The 16,787-nt window shown below is 43.5% G+C and overlaps 1 protein-coding gene across 5 annotated transcripts in view; it reads left to right on the top strand.

Annotated features, from left to right (window-relative positions):
- HHAT (hedgehog acyltransferase) overlaps positions 1-16,787 on the top strand; it is a 331,516-nt gene that overhangs the window by 64,045 nt on the left and 250,684 nt on the right. For all 5 annotated transcript variants that reach the window (XM_078078155.1, XM_036095714.2, XM_036095719.2 and 2 more), the window contains one exon: positions 14,112-14,306. In XM_078078155.1, coding sequence (XP_077934281.1) covers positions 14,112-14,306 — 195 coding nt within the window. The remainder of the gene's footprint in view (positions 1-14,111; positions 14,307-16,787) is intronic.

Raw genomic sequence — 16,787 nt, 5'->3', positions numbered from 1 at the left:
TGTCAGACTGGATAAAAGAAAAACAGAAATAAAGGAAAATAAACAAAGAAATAAAAACAGAGTCCTAAGATGTGCTTCTTAGCAAGATCTACTTAAAATGGAGGGACATGGAAAGTTTGATAGTAAAAGGATGGGAAAAGATGTTCCAAGCAAATCTAAGACTTTCCTCTCCCCTGGTACAGTTTTATCAATGGCTGGCAAAGAGCATTATTAGTGACAAAGAGGTTTATTGTTTATAAAGAGTTAATTGGGAGGGTGTTCTAAGTTTGTTTGCTTTAACATATATAATGCAAAGTTGATCAGTACCATAAAGATAGATAAATATATGATTATAGGGAGAGATTTTTTTTTTAAGGTTTTATTTATTTATTTGAGAGAGCGAGTGCCAGAGAGCACGAGCGGGGTGAGAGAGCACAAGCACGGTGAAGGACAGAGGGAGAAGCAGACTCCCCGCTGAGCAGGGAGCCCAATGTGGGGCTCAATCCCGGGACTCCAGGATCACGACCCGAGCTGAAGGCAGTTGCCCAACTGACTGAGCCACCCAGGTACCCCTATAGGGAGAGATTTTAGCATAATTCATGACTAATTGATAGATCATGTAGAAAAAACAAGGAAAAAATAATTAATAACCTTGATATATAAATTGTTACACCTAACAACTAGAGAATTCATATTCTTTTAAAGAATACAGAATATTTATAAAAATTAACCACATATGGGGGTGCCTGGGTGGCTCAGTCATTTAAGCATCTGCCTTCAGCTCAGCTCATGATCCCTGGGTCCTGGGATTGAGCCCCGTGTTGGGTTCCCTGCTCACTGGGGACTCTGCTTCTCGCTCTTCCTCTCCCTCTGCCCCTCTCTCCCTGCTCGTGTTTTCTCTCTCTCTCTGTCTCAAATAAAATCTTAAAAAATTAATCATATATGGACCATAAATTTCAACAAATTTCAAAGTATTTTCAAGAAAATTTCAAAGTATGTATTTTATATAGGTTACCCTCTTTAATCCCAGTGCAGTTAAGTTTGGAAACCAATAACACAAGATGACCTGAAAACTCTAATTCATTTAGAAATTAAAGAGAACATGTTTTTAAATAACTTGTAGGTCAAAAAAGAGATCATACTAGAAATTAGAAAATAGTTAGAAATGAATGAAAAAGATGTTACATATCAAAATTTGTAGGGTGTGGCTAGAATGGTACTTAATTGGAAACCATAATCTTACATACTCATATTAAAAAAGCAGGAAGGCTGAAAAATAATGAACTAAACATACAACTTAAGTTAGGACAGAATAGAAGGAAAGGAAGGAAACAACAAAAATAAGAGCAGAAATTAATAAAATAATCAGTGGCAAGATTGGTCAAGGAAAAAGAAAGTGCACAAATAAGCAGTATTAGGTATGGAAAAGCTGATGAAAAAATATAGTAAGAGGATATTTTGCACAACTTTACACCAAAAATCTTGAAGATTTTGGCAAAGCAGACACATTTCTAGAAAATACAACTCACTGAAACTAACTCCTGAAGAAAGAGAAAGACCACATTGTGCTATCACCGTGAAAAGAAATTGAATCACTAGTCAAAAATCTATTTGTAAAGAAAACACTAGTAATATACCAATTCTGCCAAACATCCAAGAGACAAATGACTTAAATCTTTCCCAGACTTTTTCAGAAAAGAGAAAAAGAGGGAGCATACCTTTTATGAAGATAGTATAAAATTGATACCAAATCAGAGAATATACCCTACCAGATATTATGACTTATAAAGATATGATAATTAGGACATTGTTGTATTGGCACCAGGGTAGACAAGTAGACCAGTGGAACAGAATGGAGTTTAGAAAATACCTGTGCATAGATGGAAACTTGTTTTGGGACAGAATTAGCATTTCGGATCTGTGTGGAAAAGATGAAGTGTTCAATAAACAGTGCTGACACAGTTGTTTAGCTATGTTAAAAAGAAATGCACACTTATTCTTTTTTTTTTTTTTTTAAATATTTATTTATTTGAGAGAGAGAGCACATGAGAGTGGGGAGGGTCAGAAGGGGAAGCAGACTTCCTTCTGAGCAGGGAGCCCTTTGCGGGACTCGATCCAGGGACTCTAGGATCATGACCTGAGCCGAAGGCAGTCGCTTAACCAACTGAGCCACCCGGGCATCCCCACGCTTATCCTTTTCAAGGTAGATTAAGGACTTACAGTGAGAAAGTATATCATTTTTAGAAAGTGTGATGGAGATTATCTGTTATTGTTAGGGTTGAGAATGATTTCTTAAGACACAAAAAGTACAAATTGTGAAGGAAAAATTGGTAAGTTTAACTACATTAAAATAACTTGTCAGTGTATAAGCATGTGTAATCATCAGTGTATAATTGTGTACATCTTTGGATGGATCCAAAGAGACAATGAAGAAAGTGAAAAAATAAGTCACTAATAGGTCATTTACAAACTGACAGAGGATTAGTATTTAGAATACATAAAGAAATTTCCTAAGAAAAAGACAAATCACCCAATAAATAATGGCTCAAGATGTGCAAAGGAATTTGCAGAAGAGGAAACATAAATGACCAATAAACTTAGAACACATGTTCAACTTTATTAGTAATCAAGCAAATGCATCTTAAAACTCTTATCATTTCATACTTTCCAGTGGAGCAAAGACAAAATCCTGATTGTATCAAGTAATGGCTACCTGAACTCATACGGAGAGCTTGTGAATATGTATTTTTCTTTGTAATACAAAGAGGTGCATAGCCCATAGCTGCAGCGCTAATTCTTTTTTTTTTTTTTTTTAGGAGAAAATATTTGCAATGCGTATTTTTTTTTTTAAATTATGACCAAATGGGACTTATTCCAGGAATGCAAAGTGGCTTAACATGTAAAGATTACATCAACATATTAATATAATTAACCATATTAGTTAATTAACCATCTACTAATATGGTTAATTATATCAACACGTCAGTGTGATCTTTTATTATTATTATGTTGTGTTAGTCACCATACATTACATCATTAGTTTTTGATGTAGTGTTCCATGATTCATTGTTTGCATATAACACCCAGTGCTCCATTCAGTACGTGCCCTCTTTAATACCCATCACCAGGCTAACCCATCCTCCCACCGCCCCCTCCCCTCTAGAACCCTCAGTTTGTTTCTCAGAGTCCATAGTCTTTCATGGTTCGTCTCCCCCTCCGATTTCCCCCCCTTCATTCTTCCCGTCCTGCTATCTTCTTCTTCTTCTTCTTTTTTAACATATAATGTATTATTTGTTTCAGGGGTACAGGTCTGTGATCCAACAGTCTTCCACAATTCACAGCGCTACCCATAGCACATACCCTCCCCAATGTCTATCACCTAGCCACCCCATCCCTCCCACCCCCCACCACTCCAGCAACCCTCAGTTTGTTTCCTGAGATTAAGAATTCCTCATATCAGTGAGGTCATATGATACATGTCTTTCTCTGATTGACTTACTTCGCTCAGCGTAATACCCTCCAGTTCCATCCATGTCGTTGCAAATGGCAAGATCTCATTCGTTTTGATGGCTGCATAATATTCCATTGTATGTATCTACCACATCTTCTTTATCCATTCATCTGTCGATGGACATCTTGGCTCTTTCCACAGTTTGGCTATTGTGGACATTGCTGCAGCGCTAATTCTGATATATTCCCTGGAAAAAGTCTTGTTCGCCAATCAGGACATGAGTCAGGACATTCACTGCAGTGATGTTTATAATATGAAGAACCAGAAGCAATGCAAGTATCCATTATGGGGAAATGGATGAATTGTAGTGAATTTATTCCATGGAAAGGAATGAATCATAGCTATAATTGTCAACATGGATGAATTTTTGGATCACAACATTGAGCTAATAAGGCAAGTTGCAGAGGATTCCATCAGATATGATCCCATATAAAGCTCAGAATTGTGCAAAACTAAACGATACATTCACATGTATGCTTACAAAGATGAGATAACTATTAAAATTCTGGATAGTAGTTATGTCTGGTTGGGATGGGAAGTAGATAGAAGAAGTGGGGGAGATGCAGGCCCACCCCTTTTTTTCCTTTGACAGTTTATTTTAATTGAGGCCTAATAGACATATGGCCGGCACCCTCTAAAGCACTGATAGAGTCTTATCTTTCTGAAGCTGGTGGCAGGTAATGGGGGTGCTGTTTTGCTGTTCTCTGTACCTTACACACTTTATAAATGTTCCTTTCTCTGTGTTTGATTTTTGATATACTTGTAACTGCACATGTGGAAGAATGAAGTAGGGCAGAAGGAAAGCTGAGGGTGCCCTGGGCACAGCGAGTTGTTCATCTTCTGCCTTCCTTAGGACTCTTGCACATGCATCGGGACTGACATGGCCACATCTGATCGGTCTCCTTTGCTTCTCTGTTCTTGCTAGTTCTCATTTGCTTCCTGTAGATCAGTTTCTCTCTAGCTTTTTTTCTTTATCGCCCCCCTTCTCCCTCCCCGAACCTATTTATTTATTTATTTATTTATGATTTTATTAGCACGTGAGCGCACAAGAGGGGTGAGGGTCAGAGGGAGAATCAGATTCCCTGCTGAGCAGAGAGCCTGATGCGGGCGGGGCTCAATCCTGAGACTCCAGGATCATGACCTGAGCCCAAGGCAGATGCTTAACCAACTGAGCCACTCAGGCGCGCCACCGCCCCCCCCCCACCGCCCCACCCAACCCTTTTTAATGTAATTTTTCCCAATTGTGACTTCCTTACTATGAAATTTTAATACCACAGATATACTGTTTATGTACTATATGCATGCCTGTGCTTTGTGCGTAGAGTGAGGTTTTCTTGTCTCCAAGAACCAGCCCCCCCACCCCAGGCGATCTGGCCCCTTGGATAATGCAAGATGTAGATTAACTTTCCAGATGCTCTTGACTGGATGCTCCGCCTCCTTTCCAGACTTCCTCCATTTTCAGCTGCTATTTTGCATGTACCAGCATCAGAAATATACCTAGTATAGGATCTAGATGTTCCTCCATTTAATTTGCTTGTTACTTTGAGTTAAGGCTCTTTTTATCTTAGGCAGTATTCTGAGTGCGTAAGAGCACTTGGGTGAATCCCAGCTTTGCCACTTTCAAGCTACGTGGTCTTAGAAGCAAGTTAGTTAATATCTTCGATCCTGGTGCTCATTTGTGCCATAGGAAAGGTACTGCCTGCTTCTCAGGGTAGTGGTGAGGGTCTGATGTTTTTCGGGGTTATGCTTGTATAGGATGAAAGCCAAGTGCTGCTGTGGTCTGCTGGCATTTGCTGTGTGCCCTGACTGGTCTGTGTGTGCTTCTGGGAGCGGTTACCTCTACCGTGCTCAGGAAAGGAGGCAACTGTCTTGAGGTTCTGAAACCCCCGAGGGCAGAGGCTGTCTGTTCAGCCGTACCTACACTCCTCCCATGCCTGTCTTTCTCTGACCCTCTCTCAAGCTTGTGTTGGGTTGGGGCGGGGGGGGGGGGCGCGGGGGGTGAGGGGGTGGGGAGTGGCGGAGGGGGTAGGGATTGAGAGACACAACCCTTCAGGAAGTTGGGTGAGCACACAGAGGAAGACAAATATTGATCTTGATTCTGGACCTGCTGCCGTGGTGGGTTGGGTGCCTGGGAGGAGGGGGGGCCACATCGGCCTTGGGGTGTCAGGGAAGGCTTCCGAGGAGGTGCCTTTGAGCTATGGTTTGAAGGAATGGAAGTGTTTGCTTCTTTCAGCTTCCTGCATCTCCTTACCAGGCCTGGGTGGACAGGTGGACTTTATATCTGCAGAGCACATCCTATGCAAAGTCAGGGGGAGCTGTTCTTCGTCGAGTTTGCACTGAGTCATCTCTGTGTGTGTCTCTCCTGTCCCCTCATCTCAACCACAGGCTTGATTTGTGCAACAGTTGGTGGGCAGGGTTCTGCTTGTGGTGGGGACACAGGGCTTTCTTTGTCTGAGTTCGCTTGGCCCCGATACGTAAGTATGAACCGCAACGTTGGCCCCATTAGCTTTGTGTTTTCACCACCTGGACTAAGTGTTCCAGATGGTGGATGTTTTTGGGACTTACTCAAGGTGGAAGATTTGGGCTGCAGCTGTCTTTTATTTCCCCATTCTTGCAGAGGGGGGGTCAGTGGCTGTGGACAGACAGCGCTAGCCGGGAAAGCATGTTAGCATCTGAGCTGTTCTTGCTGTTCCAGTCCTTATGCCCTGAAGGATTCTCCATCTGCTATCTAATCTTGTCTCTTCCTTCGTGGGTCCCACTTCCTCCCAGAGAGAGGCAGGTTTTATGTTCAAAAGTGTGATTGCATTGCTCTTCTCTTCTCTCTCCTCTTCCCACCATGATAAGTAATACAACTTTCCACTGAGCTCCTTGGCCAAGGTTAAACCCTTTTCTCTGGGTAGGGCTCTCTCTCTGGGTTTTGGGGAGACTGCCTCAGAGGCCGGTGCCCTGGGAGGGGAGGCTGAGTAACGGCTCAGAACTTGGCTGTGGGTTTGTTATGATTGGATCGTGCGTTGGGTGGGTCAGACAGTTGCCTCCTTTCTCGAACACCCCTGTGGCCTTGCCACCACCTGAGACATTGTGTTCTCTGCCCTCGGAACTAAAAATACCCCTGTGTGAACCTTTTGAGAAGGCTGGCCTGGTGTGGGGGCTGAGGGTGGCCCTGTTGCTAACCACAGAGCAGAGTTTTCAGTGTACCTCTGACTGGCAGCACCCACATCATTAGCATTGGGCCCTGACCAGCTGAGCTCATCAGCCACAGGACTGAAAAGTGCAGTCCCATGGCGCGGGCTGAAATGAGTAAACTAACCTCTGGAAGCCTTTGGTGAACAGTGTTCTCTGCCAGCATAACTGAAACCACACACCTAATGGGAATCTCGTGTGTTAACCAGACTCGTCTGCCTCCCTCTGTGCGTAGCTAAGGAGGCATGAAATCTGCTTTGTGTAGGCCCGCTGGTCTTTGCTCCCAGGAAAAGCAGGCTAGAATGTGGTTGTTTGGACTCTGGGATGGTTTTGGTTTTTCTCTTTGTTGGGGAGATATACATATACATATATATATATATATATTTTTTTTTTCCAGTGGCAGCTGCAATTGATTACATAGTATATAATAAATTATGCCATGCATAAGGATTATTGATCGATTCTTTTTTTTTATTTCTCAAACAATGCCCCCACGGAGTGGTTTCTGGGCAGCTGTACAAAAAGAATTCATAGACAGCGAAGTCTGGTAATGTTGCCAGCAGGAGCCCCCCGAGGCTTTGTCCTTCTGGCCTTCCCTCCGGAGGTAAGCTGGTGAGGGGCCCACACCCTCGTAGCGCTCGGTGCCCACAGCGCAGAGCAAGCGGGCATGGGAGAGAAGGATGGCGGAGAGGGGCATTGCCAGCCAGCTCTTCTTGGGGCGGGGTCCTCCCTCCCGATGAAGAAGATTTGAAGAAAAGGAGGGCGAGGCCCTAGTTTTCCTCAGCGGTTGGTCTTCCTGAACCCCCCTGGGGGAGAGGCAGCAGGTCCCACCGCACACGTCCGCTTTCCCAGCGCGGTGCCTGTGCCCCGTCAGCTGTAATAAGCTCCGCAAGGTTTCCCCCAACGCGAGTCGAGTTGGAAGAGACCCCTGTGAGTGGAAGCAGGCAGTAGGCGGCGAGCCGGGAAAGGACCCCCTTCGTTCCATCTGCGCTGGCGAAGCAGGCTTCGTTCATAAGGGGGTGACCTTGGGAAATACCAGCTTTTCCTGTTAGTTGACTAAAAAGCCCCCAAATGTTGGTGCTAACTTCTTGTCACCTGTTAGTCCTAACTACCGGGTTAAGTCCAAAGACTGGGGGAAGCATATCCATCCCCCAACTATTCCAGCATTCCTTCATTTATCCGGTGTTTGTGGGACGCTCGCTGTGTGCTCGGTGCCATGTTAGGTTCCGGGCTTATGTTACTGTAGTTTGAACAAGACGGGATATTGGCCTGCGCAGGGGGGCTGTTGAGCAGAGGGTCCGCTCAGCGTACACACGGGGGGAGCTGTGGGAGCGGAGGGCAGGTGGCCGTCCTCCTTCACGCTGGGGCAGGAAGCGCTGTGGCCCATCGGGAAGGCTGCTGCGCTCTCACTTTGGCTTTATCTCAGCTGCCACAAAAATACAGTTTCTTTCTTACTGTTTGTTAAGACTTTTATTTATTTATTTATTTTTAAAAAAGATTTTATTTATTTATTTGACAGAGAGAAACACAGCGAGAGAGGGAACACAAGCAGGGGGAGTGGGAGAGGGAGAAGCAGGGAGCTCGATGCGGGGCTGGATCCCAGGACCCTGGGATCATGACCTGAGCCAAAGGCAGATGCTTAATGACTGAGCCACCCAGGCGCCCCTTGTTAAGACTTTTAAAAGTTTCGTTTCCCTCACCTGCCTTTTCACCTTCTATTAGAAACTCAAGAGCCTGGAGAAAGGCGAGTGAAGGGGGTCAGGACAGTCCTGTGTCTCAGCTAAGTTCACCCAGCTTGTCTTGTTCTCAAGCTTTGGGTTGCTCACACTTTGATACCCTTTATTTTGTTATTTTTAAAGATTTATTTATTTTAGAGCGCAGGAGTGTGGAGAGGGGCAGGGGGAGAGGGGGAGAGGGAGAAGCAGACTCTGCACTGAACATAGAGCCCGATGTGGGGCTCGATCTCACAACCCTGAGATCCTGACCTGAGCCAAAACCAAAAGTCAGACGCTCAACTAACTGGGCCACCCAGGCGGCCCTAACACTTTGATACCCTTTAAACGAGCTTTGTGAGTGCACCGAGATGTACTAACTCCACACACACACCTATCGGACTGGCTCAGATAAAACAGTGACAGCACCAAATGCTGTCAAGGATGGAGATAAACTGGATCACTCATACCTTGCTGGTGGGAATGCTGTTTGGCAGATTTTTCTAGAACTAAATGTGGAACTACCCTGCAACCCAGCAAATGCACTTTTGGACATTTACCCTGGAGAAATAAAAACTTATTTCTACACAAAAAACTGTACACATATGTTCATGTTGGTTTTGTTCATAGTAACAAAAATTTGGAAACCCGCGTGTCCATCAACAGCTGAATGTGAAACAAGCCGTGGGACATCCAGATGATGGCATCCTGTACAGCAAGAAAAAGGAGCAAACTGTTAATACCCTCAGCAACTTGGGTGAATCTCCAGGGAATTATGCTGAGTGAAAAAAGCCAATTCCAAAGGTTACATATGAATTTTGAAATAAAATTGTAAAATAAAAAATAAAAAAGACACACACACACAGACACACACACAAAGGAGTATAAGCAAAACTGGAGAAAGGTGGATAAGTGTGCTAGATTGTAGCAATGCCAATATCCTGGTTGTGATATACTGTGGTTTTGTATAATGTTACCATTGGAAGAAACTGGGTAAAGTGTGCATGGGGATCCCTGTATGTTATTTCTTATAACTGCAGGTGTATCTACAACTATCTCAAAAATCTCAAAAACACTTATCAAATTAGAATTTGAATTTCTAAATTAGAACAGCACAGCCTAGCATTAAATTGAGCTCATGTTGTATTTGTGCACTCAATCAACATGATTCTTTGTGCCTTCTTTTCAAATGACCAATAATTCCCAGTCCTAATCATCACTTCGTTTAAACGAATTTTTAAAACTTGAGCTTGACATGGATTATGTGTGTGATCAAAACTGTGTATCTGCCCAGATTGCCCTGAGAACTCGGGGGGTGGGGAGAGTCCTTCTAGTGAGGCATCAGAGGTATTGTTTTGGAATAAAACATAACACATTTTATTTTATTTACTTTTTAAAAGACTTTATGTACTTATTTGAGAGAGGGAGTGAGTGGGAGGGAGAGGGAGAGGGAGAGGGAGAATCTGAAGCAGATTCCACGCCGAGCACAGAGCCTAATGCGGGGCTCGATCCCAAAACCGTGAGATCACGACCTGAGCCGAAACCAAGAGTCAGATGCTCAACTGAGCCACCCAGGTGCCCTATAACATATTTTATTTTTGGAAAGTTAAATAGTTCCTGGCATATTTGATGTCAGAGGCTTAATACCTGATTCTTAAGCATTTTCACTTAAGAGGTAGACAAAAGTTTGAAAAATATGTAAGCACTTTTGGAGTAGAAATAGGCAGAACAGGGCTGTGTTAGGCCTTTGCATATGAAAATGGTCTTTGAAACACTTGGGAAAAGCCCTCCTCCTCCGCCTCAGAGAAGCAGACCATCCTGATGCTGCTTGCTGGTGGGCAGTGTTGCTCTTCCATTTCCAGCTTATTCTGCCAGTTTCAGACGCGTGTGGAGGGATAGGGGCTGGAGGAGCTGTGTCCTAAGGCCGTATCGATAGTGGGGACTATCCTTCTCTGATACCAGTCAGAAGACAAGGCGCGGATGGCTGATCTTGCTGTCAGGAGTTTAGTGGGGTTCTAATTTATATAACAGTTTTTTTTTTTTAATATTTTATTTATTTGACAGAGAGAGAGAGACAGTGAGAGAGGGAACACAAGCAGGGGGAGTGGGAGAGGGAGAAGCAGGCTTCCTGCGGAGCAAGGAGCCCCATGCGGGGCTCGATCCCAGGACCCTGGGACCATGACCTGAGCCGAAGGCAGACGCTTAATGACTGAGCCACCCAGGTGCCCCTATAACAGTTTTTTTAAATAGATGATTATTTTTGCCTATTTTACATCTTTTCCTTTATATCACCTCTCTGCCATGGAAGTGTGTGGTAGAGCTGCCTCTCGCCCCTGGGGAGAAGGAGTGGGTGATGTGTGGGATAGTGGAGAACGTGAAGGTGACATTAGAGCGTTTTCTGTGCTGTCTTGGAACAGTAGTACTACATGTTTGTCTGTCTGTCCTGTTGGGCAGGAGGAAGACCGTGGGGAATGAGAATTTGGGGCAGAGTTGTGAGCCTGGACGGTAGCTTTGGTGAGCACAGTTAAATTCATCAGAGAATCTTGTTCAGCTTTTTCCAAATTGAAGCCCCTTAGTCTGTGGTTAAGTTCCCCAACGAAAGCCGAACAAATAGGCTTCTTCCACATGGATCAAATCATGCTTAATAAAAATGTGGCTGGTATGTGTGTAGCCCATTGGAAAAGGATCCCCGGTGGTAAATCCTGTAGATTGTGTTGGAAAACCCTTTTTTTTTTTTTTTTTCATTTGTTAAAACCAGTTCTTAAAATGGTCTTTGGCAACCTTGTTTCTTATAATTGGACTCTGACCAGAGGTGAGTGTTTGGGGGAAAATTTGAAGCAAATTTATGTGACTGTTTTCTGTGGGTAGTAGGATGGAAAAATAGTAAAACTGAACTGCAGATCTCTCTGATTTTCTTGGAACTTAAAAGAGGCTGACCTAGTCCCTCATTTAAAATGCCCTCTCTTGGGCTGGAGTGTAGGTTTGGGAAAGAATTGTACTTCGACAATATTTTGGAAGAGTCAGCATCTAAAGATGGGATTTACAGTTCATGGTCCACATCTGTCTTTGCCTTAAAGAATTCTTCTTCTTTTCGCAAGAAGACCTGAATTCAAGCATTCCCCACTTTTCAACTTGGTGTATTCCTGGAAACCATATATATATATATATTTTTTAAATTAGTTTGCATTCTTTTTTTTTTTTTTTAAGATTTTATTTATTTATTTGACAGAGAGCACAAATAGGCAGAGTGGTAGACAGAGGGAGAAGGAGAAGCAGGCTCCCTGCTGAGCAGGGAGCCCAATGCGGGGCTCGATCTCAGGACCCTGGGATCATGACCTGAGCCGAAGGCAGACGCTTAACGACTGAGCCACCCAGGCGCCCCTGGAAACCATATTTTTAAGTGCACACCAAAAAGACTCATCGTATTCCCCTATAGGAATAATAACTAGTATTTGTAGTGTCCTTACTATGTATGCAGATACTGTTTTTTTAAAAATTTTTTTATTGTTATGTTAATCCCCATACATTACATCATTAGTTTTTGATGTAGTGTTCCATGATTCATTGTTTGTGCATAACACCCAGTGCTCCATGCAGAACGTGCCCTCCCCAATACCCATCACCAGGCTAACCCATCCTCCCACCCCCTTCCCCTCTAGAACCCTCAGTTTGTTTTTCAGAGTCCATCGTCTCTCATGGTTCATCTCCCCCTCCGATTTCCCCCCCTTCATTCTTCCCCTCCTGCTATCTTCTTCTTTTTTTTTTCTTAACATATATTGCATTATTTGTTTCAGAGGTACAGATCTGTGATTCAACAGTCTTGCACAATTCACAGTGCTCACCATAGCACATACCCTCCCAATGTCTATCACCCAGCCACCCCATCCCTCCCACCCCCCCCACCATTCCAGCAACCCTCAGTTTGTTTCCTGAGATTAAGAATTCTTCATATCAGTGAGGTCATATGATACATGTCTTTCTCTGATTGACTTACTTCGCTCAGCATAATACCCTCCAGTTCCATCCACGTTGTTGCAAATGGCAAGATTTCATTCCTTTTGATGGCTGCATAATATTCCATTGTATATATATACCACATCTTCTTTATCCATTCATCTGTCGATGGACATCTTGGCTCGCTCCACAGTTTGGCTATTGTGGACGTTGCTGCTATAAACATCGGGGTGCATTTGTATCTTTGGGGTAAATACCCAGTAGTGCAATTGCTGGATCGTATGGCAGCTCTATTTTCAACTTTTTGAGGAACCTCCATACTGTTTTCCAGAGTGGCTGCACCAGCTTGCATTCCCATCAGCAGTGTAGGAGGGTTCCCCTTTCTCCGCATCCTCGCCAACATCTGTCGTTTCCTGACTTGTTAATTTTAGCCATTCTTACGGGTGTGAGGTGTTATCTCATGAGGTTTTGATTTGGATTTCCCTGATGCCGAGCAATGTTGAGCACTTTTTCATGTGTCTGTTGGCCATTTGGATGTCTTCTTTGGAAAAATGTCTGTTCATGTCTTCTGCCCATTTCTTGATTGGATTCTTTGTTCTTTGGGTGTTGAGTTTGATAAGTTCTTTATAGATTTTGGATACTAGCCCTTTATCTGATATGTCATTTGCAAATATCTTCTCCCATTCTGTCGGTTGTCTTTTGGTTTTGTTGACTGTTTCTTTTGCTGTGCAAAAGCTTTTTATCTTGATACTGTTTTAAGCATTTTCTGTGCATTAACAATCCTCACAGGGAGTGCATGAAATAGATACTGTTATCCTAATTTTACATATGAAAAAACTGAGGCAAGGAGGGGTTAAGTCACTTGCCTGGGGCCACACAGCTAGTTAATGGGGACACCAGCATTTATTTTAGGCAGTTGGACTTCAGAGCTTGAGTAATTAAACCAGTATAATATGTTGCCTCTCAAACGATGTTAAAACATTATTGTGGTTTTTAAGTAAAGATTTACCATCCAGATATGACCAAGAATATATCGTAAAAGCAAAGATATGTTTATTTATTTATTTAGTTGTTCAATGTCAATAATTATAAAACTTGATAATTGGAGAGAATAATATTCTGATTCTCCTAAAATGGGAATGAATGTGTCCGTCGGATTGATTATGCAAAGGCCTCGATATTGTATAAAGCAGGTAAAATACGCTTTTTCTGTGACATTGGTTTGACTGTTGGTAAACAGTATGCTAGTAATGTACTGAGATATTTTCATTTAAATCTCTGGTTTGGACTTTAGAAAGCTGTTTGTGGTTTGAATGGCCCAGTTGTCCCAAGGAGACTCCCGAGAAATGTGCACCAATACTTTCTTTTACCTTCACTTCTGCAGGATAGTGTATGTAGGGGCCATTGTTCCAGATTAGTAGTTTTTCCCAACTGTTTTCTGGCTTCCATAGGGTCTGCTGAAAAGTCAGCTAAATATCTTGTTGGGGGGGGATCCAGTGGTCTGGGTGGCTTTGGCTGAAGGCAGGAAAGTGGCTCCTTGCTTCTGGGTGGATCTGATGGAGTTCTGGGGTTAATGGGGAAGGTCCCTCTGAATGCTGTTTGTCTGTGTTGCACTAAATCCCCAGGGCGGTGAGAATAGTTTGGTTAATGGATCACTAAGCATTCTGCTCTTATATGTAGAACCTTAAGCAAATACCCATGAGCTCACTCTTTTCTCTTTTCCTCCCTGCCCCCTCCGTCTTTCTCTCTCTCCCTGGATCCCTCCCTGTCTGCAGCACAGACCCTGGATCCTGGGGGCTTATGGAATATGGGCCTCCTGGTGTGTGCTGGGGGCCCACGGCACCGCCATTATTTTTCTCCACACCCTCATCTCCTTCTGTGTAGCCCAGTTCCAGTCGCTGGTCCTCACATGGCTGTGTTCTCTCCTCCTGCTCTCCACACTGAGGCTGCAAGATGTGGAGGAAGTTAAGGTAAGTGTTGCTGTTTTACCCTTGGGAAGGAGAAGCTGTCTTTGGCAGTGCTTCCATTGGGTAGATGACTTATGTTTCAGCCAAGAGTCAATTGAAGAACCGTGGTGGGGGTCCCCCTGGTGGTCATGTGGGGTTGATACATGTGAATCCTGGTGTGTTGCATTCTGCAGTCTGGTCTTTTGGATCTATGTCTTAGCTCTCTCAGGTTGCCCAGGGTTGACCTTGTACCTCTTTTCACAGTTTGGTAGGCATGGGTGGTGCCAGATGTTGCAGAAACAGAGGGCAACGAACGATGGGAAAAGAAAGCAATAGTCTTCTGTACATTTAATAAAAAATCATCTGTAGAGTGCTCTACAATTTATAGGAAAATTTCACATTCCTTATCTCATCCAATGCCCATGATAGCCCCTGAGACAGACAAGGCAGGTGTTTTCCTTGCCCAGAAAATCTTAGGAAGTTTTGATATTCTTTCTTTAGTCATCGTGGGACTGACATTCCTGTGGTATCTTTATTTTTGTTCACTTGTTCCTTCACTCATTCATTGATTCAAATGACAGCGCTTGGCAAGGTTGTAGAAAAGAACATGAAGGGAAAGATGAGTCAGTGGATGACCTGGTTCCCCTGCTCTTCTAGTAACTGTCTTTCCTACTCTTGAGACTGGAGGTGGTCATTTAACCCGAGTCTCAATTTCATCAGTTCGAAAATGGAAGTAACAGGTGCTCTGACTTCCTCACGGAGTTGTTCTGAGCCTCCTTTAAGATGATATCTGTTAAGTGATTTTGTAAAAATTGTAGCCTTTTGAAAATTATTTTTTCTGTTATACTATCTTAATTTTCTTCACTCTCACCAACAGATTGGGGCTAACACTAAACACATATGTTAAAATCCGGACTTAAAGAAGTAGGGGAACAGCTCCATCTTCCCACAGTGATTAACCAGGTGATCACTTAAATACATGTGCTTGAAAATAGATCTGCAATACAAATAAAAAGGAATTCATACCTAACTTTTTGGGGACCTGGCAAATGTGCGAAACAGACTCCAGTGGTAATTATCATTTGTTTGGGGATAGTATCAGTTATGGATGTTGGCGGTGAATAAGCATTCCATTTTTTATGCAGACTAGAGATTGGAAAAATACTGCCCAACGGGAACAGATGACCAGAAACTAGTTGCTTTTGGTTTTCATGCTTTTGCACAAGTATTTCTCTCGGTCTTTCTTGGTGGCTGCTGAAGTCCCGGGCATGGAATAGAAACTCTTAAAAAAAAACAAAAACAAAAACAAAACAAAACAAAAAAAACAGAAACTCTTCAATGCTCAGTTTTTCTGTGGAAAGCCCTAAAAGTACCCCCATGCATCACATTCACTGTTCCTTCCTTTGTCCCAATTTTCTATCTTGATTTCCCATAAATTGTTCTTCTCCTTAAAAAAGCAATACATATGTGTTATGGACAATATAGAAGAATAAAGATTATAGAATGACCCATAATTTTACTCCCCCTTGTACTGTTAAGATTTTTAGTACCTGTGTGTTATTTCTTTTTTCATGTTGCATTGTAATTGTATACTTCCATACCTATCTCCTGTACAGAATTCAGATACATCGAGGGCAGGGACTATTTTTCTTGACTGTGTTTCTAAAGCTTCTTTGGAAATAGTCCTCAACTACAGTGGAGCCAAATGAATAACAGAAGAGCAAAAGGAACAATACGTTGAAATCAGGAGTCTTGTGTGACATTTATTTTTTTTTTTAAAGATTTATTTATTTATTTATTAGAGAGAGAGAGAGCATGAGATGGGGGAAGCTCAGAGGGAAAAGCAGACTCCCCGCCGAGCAGGGAGCCCGATGTGGGACTCGATCCCGGGACTCCAGGATCATGACCCGAGCCGAAGGCAGTCGCTCAACCAACTGAGCCACCCAGGCGCGTGTGACATTTATAAGCCTCTCTTTTGCCTTCCGAATTGTTGGGGGAACTGTCAGAGTACCCACTGGTGTATTCCTGGAAGCCATATATATATATTTTTAAAAGACTTTATTTATTTGACAGAGAGAGACACAGTGAGAGAGGGAACACAAGCAGGGGGAGTGGGAGAGGGAGAAGCAGGCTTCCCGCTGAGCTGGGAGCCCGATGCGGGGCTCGATCCCAGGACCCTGGGATCATGACCTGAGCCGAAGGCAGACGCTTAACGACTGAGCCACCCAGGCGCCCCCGGAAGCCATATTTTTAAGTGCACACCAAAAACTGCACATCCATGTCTGGATGAATCTGAGAGATGCATCGCCAGGAGAACTTTCGTTATAGCGCATCAGGCCTCATGCTTCGTGGATGGGTGGTGTTAGAGACACTCCACCGCCCACTGCTCATTAACCACTTGTTTGATCACCAGGGAGACTTACCCGCTGCTCCTTGGTTCTCAGTTCCCTTTATGGGACAGCCACTCTACCTGCGGAAGCGGTCTCCTTCCCAGGGTCCTGGATG

Source organism: Halichoerus grypus, chromosome 7 (assembly GCF_964656455.1).
Source record: "Halichoerus grypus chromosome 7, mHalGry1.hap1.1, whole genome shotgun sequence".
Taxonomy (NCBI): domain Eukaryota; kingdom Metazoa; phylum Chordata; class Mammalia; order Carnivora; family Phocidae; genus Halichoerus; species Halichoerus grypus.
This window is presented reverse-complemented; position numbering and strand designations above follow the sequence as displayed.